General features: G+C 38.5%; 1 protein-coding gene across 1 annotated transcript in view; it reads right to left on the bottom strand.

Moving 5' to 3' along the window:
* The window catches only part of Col14a1 (collagen type XIV alpha 1 chain), a 241,977-nt gene that overhangs the window by 89,600 nt on the left and 148,353 nt on the right, over nucleotides 1-4,024 (bottom strand). The window contains exon 26 of the mRNA XM_029565850.1: nucleotides 3,995-4,024. Within this exon, the coding sequence (XP_029421710.1) occupies nucleotides 3,995-4,024 (30 nt within the window). The remainder of the gene's footprint in view (nucleotides 1-3,994) is intronic.

Raw genomic sequence — 4,024 nt, 5'->3', positions numbered from 1 at the left:
CTCAAAAATTATTTCTGTCCTTCTACCATCTACTGACCCATGCCAAAATATGTACAATACTACTAGAAGAAAGAGCTGTCATCAGCAGATATTTTGGATAGCACCATGAGAAACCCACACAAGAATACAATTAATAGAAACTCTACCCCATTGAAAGCCCTTTTTCAAATCTTCTTTGGTGTCATGAGCTGTTTCAAATTATTTGTTCCTTTCTTCCCCTTCGTTAGTGTAGATCATTGTGGTTAACTATGTTTTATGATGAAACAAACAAACTGCTCTTCAGCAATCTGGATCTTTTCATCTTAGTCCAGTGGCACACAAATATTCTATGAGATAATGTAAATTCTTTCCTTCTCAAAAAAAAAATCTCAGTTCCCATTTTTAGTGTAATTTCATTCCTGTAAAGTTACTTATAGGGAAAAAGAAACCACCTCCTAGTGAGGAGATACTCTGGGAAAAGGAAGACTCTGGAGAGCTTGTTCCTGTGAGTTATGTAAATTACAAAATTTTACCAATTTATATTTTGAGTTAAAACTGGAAGAGACCATAAGTTCTTCTAATTATAAATATATAAAAGAAAATCAGGTCCTCTGTGTCTAAGAAAACATGAAGTGAACATTAAGTTTCGCCTTTAAAATGAGAGCAAAATCTATTTTAAAATTTACCAACGAAACATTTACTCAGTGACTAAAAGAACATCAATGTGCATGAAGAAATTGAATCTGGAATATGTAATTGTGTTTTTAATGTTCTTCTTTATGTCTTTCTCTAATTTTAAATATTTATTTATTAAGTATCCAGTATGACTTTGATAATAAAAATTTATAGGCTTTATGTTGCCCAAAAACCAGCTCAGGGCCAGGTGTGGGATACTTCCCCTGGTGTTGCTGGTCAGGGGTGTCCTAGAGATTCCCAAACCAATACAGACTATTGCCACTACCCTTTAGTTGCTCACCAGAACCTGAGGGTAAGTCACTATTGCTTAAGACACCACGCACACTTTGATCCCAAGACACAGAGACATCAAGTTGGTACTGATCAGGAAGCCTCCTCCCTGCTGGCTAGCTTTCAAAGTACTGGAAAGAGCTATGTAGGTTTCTGGGGCTGAGTGGAGCCATCAACAAACTTACCCAGCTATCAACCCTGTGAGCCACAATGGCAATCACTGTGGCAAGACACGCCCATGGGTGCAATAGTGGCACAAATATTATGGGGGAGGGGTCACAATTGTTCAAAGGATAAAGGCTAGGTATCAGTGGAGTGCTCAGTCACACATTGGTTATCTATATCACCCCATCCTTCAAAGCTCAGGGACCACTGAGGAAGACAGAGCGGAAAGAATGTAAAATCCAGAGGTTGTGCAAGACTGGACTGAAACAGTGTCTTCTGGACATGATAGGACCTCTGTGCTCATGAACTCACAGCAGCTGTAGTTGCCTATACAAGGTCAAGCCAGCATGGAGTGATGAGGGGTTCATGAGCCCTCACCCTAACTAAGGAGCTACTGACAGCTGATGGCTTCTGCAGGAGGGGTAAAGTCAGTTTTCTTTAACGGTTGAGCCCTCACCCTAACTAAGGAGCTACTGACAGCTGATGGCTTCTGCAGGAAGCCCCTGGTAAGTGAATCATGTTCCAGTGGCCCCTGGTAAGTGAATCATGTTCCAGTGGATGGCCACACACCCATGAGTATACGGGTAACACAAATTGGGCTGAGTGGGTTATCTAAAGATACAAAGTTGGGAGGGGTGGTGAGGTGGGAATGGATCTGAGAGGAGTTAGCAGAAGAAGTGGGGTTTAAATGTGATCAAAATACTTTGTAAGAAATTATTAAAGAACATATTATATTAAAAATTATAGACTCAAATGCAATCAGTGCAAATAAACTCAAAATGAACAATGCATTCATATTGCAAAAGCTCCACTACTAAACCATCAAATTGAAAACCTCAAAACCAATGCTTCTATTTTGTCAAACCCCTAGTGCCACAAATCCTTCCAAATCATGTTTACCATGAACACTCAGGTTTACAGAATGATATGCATGCTTAGATATTCACAAGAATATTCTGTCTCGGGCCAGGTGTGGTGGCAAATGCCTTTAATTCTAGCACTTTGGAGGCAGAGGCAGGTGGATCTCTGTGAGTTCAAGGCTAGCCTGGTCTACATAGTGAGTTCCAGGCCAGCTAAGGCTACAAGGAGACCCTGTCTCAAAAAGACCACAAGGAAAAAAAGAGAATATTCTGTTTCTAACTTTGGATCATTTTAATGTCTGCATCAGAAATGACCAATTAATAAACTCACCAATTAGTATTCTATTTTAGATTCACTAGTGAGACTGATCATAGATATTGAGACTAGAGGAGACTACAAATGGAGAAATTTGATTTGAACAGTATTAAAGGTGCAGGAACACATGAGACAAATACAGGTAGCTTGAGTTGCATAGCTTGGCAGCTATATAACATACCAAGTTGGTCGATCAGTTAAGACTTTGCATGCCATGCTAGACGATGATGAGCTTGTCAGAAGTTCTTGTTGCCTCATTTATGCATTAACCCTTAACACACTCTGAAATGTCTGATCCCAATGATTCCAAGTTTCCAAATAGCAGAGAAAACTTTTACTTTGGATTCCTGTATATTATAAATACTTTGAAACTCATCAGTGGAGGAATCCATTCAATATAACCTTCTACCTAAATGTTCAGTCTTTCTCATTTCCCTCCAGTTCATTCTGTCTATTTCAAAAACCAAAGTAATCTTTTATTATTTGTGTGTACATGTGTTCGTGTACGTGTACTGTATGCATTCATATGGAGGCCAGAAGTTGACATCAAGTGTCTTCCTTAGACACTCTCCATTTTAGTTTTTGAGGCAAGGTCTCTCACTGAAACTGTAACTTGTCAATTTAGATAGACCAGCTAGCAGCAAGTTCAAGGAATCTTCCTAGGGTTACTGTGTATCTCACCCAGATATTATGTGGGTGCTGGGGATTTGAACTCAGGTCTTCATGCTTGTACAGTGATCCAGTTCTCTGGCCCAAAGCTGTCTCTCTTAAATATTTTGTCAGGTCACTCTTCCCTTCTGCAAACTTCTCTTGGCAGCCTCTTTTTGAGGGATAAAGCTGAAATCCCTTACACTGACACACAACCCCCTTCATAACTCTATTGTCACTCTTTTCTCTGTGGTGCCCTGAAGTATTTATGGTTCCTAACCACATTATAGACTTAGGTCACTGTGACATTATTTATTCTGCTATCTCTCAAGCTTGTTCTTCAAAGGCAGGTGAATTCCCCTCCTTTCTCAGCCACTAACCAACTTTAGCATTAATTATTCTCATTCCTGAGCTATCACAACCCAATATCTCTTTTATAACTCATACCATTGACTCATAGTTATCTTCATAAGCACCTATTTTTCACATAATACTGAAAATAAGCACAAGGTGCCAATCACACATTATTATGCCATTCCCCATGCTTAGCATAAGAGCCTTGAGATTTCATAGTAGATCTAAAATTACTTATTAATGGGATGAAAAAAATTAATGATCAGTGAGCACCACTTTGGTGGGAGGCTTTAAAAAAATTATTCTAGAAACTTCTGCTGCACCAAAGACAACAGGACCAGGGGAGGTATTTCAGGGATGAACTGGAGAAACATTTCCCTTGACTTCAGAATTATAAGATAGATTTTTTTTCACTTATACATTATGCAACCATTCTTCCTCAATGAACATTTACTACTCTGAGATTTTCAATTAAATTGGTATTAGTCAATTCTGATTGTTTAAAAATCCATTCTGTGCATAGAATTTACTATTAAATGAATTTTTGACAATTTTTGGTTTGACAAATACATTTCCCTGACTAAGGAGAAAATCAAGTAGGACCTCATTTTTTTAATGTTAACTCCTTGATTTTCATTGAATGAACAAACGAAACTAACAGAAATCCTAAATCTAGAGCCACACCATCGTTATATTGTTCTCTTACCTTCTTTCGCAGGTGGAATGGTTGGAGGAA

Source organism: Nannospalax galili, unplaced genomic scaffold, assembly GCF_000622305.1.
Source record: "Nannospalax galili isolate Female #2095 unplaced genomic scaffold, S.galili_v1.0 scaffold17, whole genome shotgun sequence".
Lineage (NCBI taxonomy): Eukaryota > Metazoa > Chordata > Mammalia > Rodentia > Spalacidae > Nannospalax > Nannospalax galili.
Note: the sequence above shows the minus strand (reverse complement) of the source record. Positions and strands in the feature narration are given on the sequence as shown.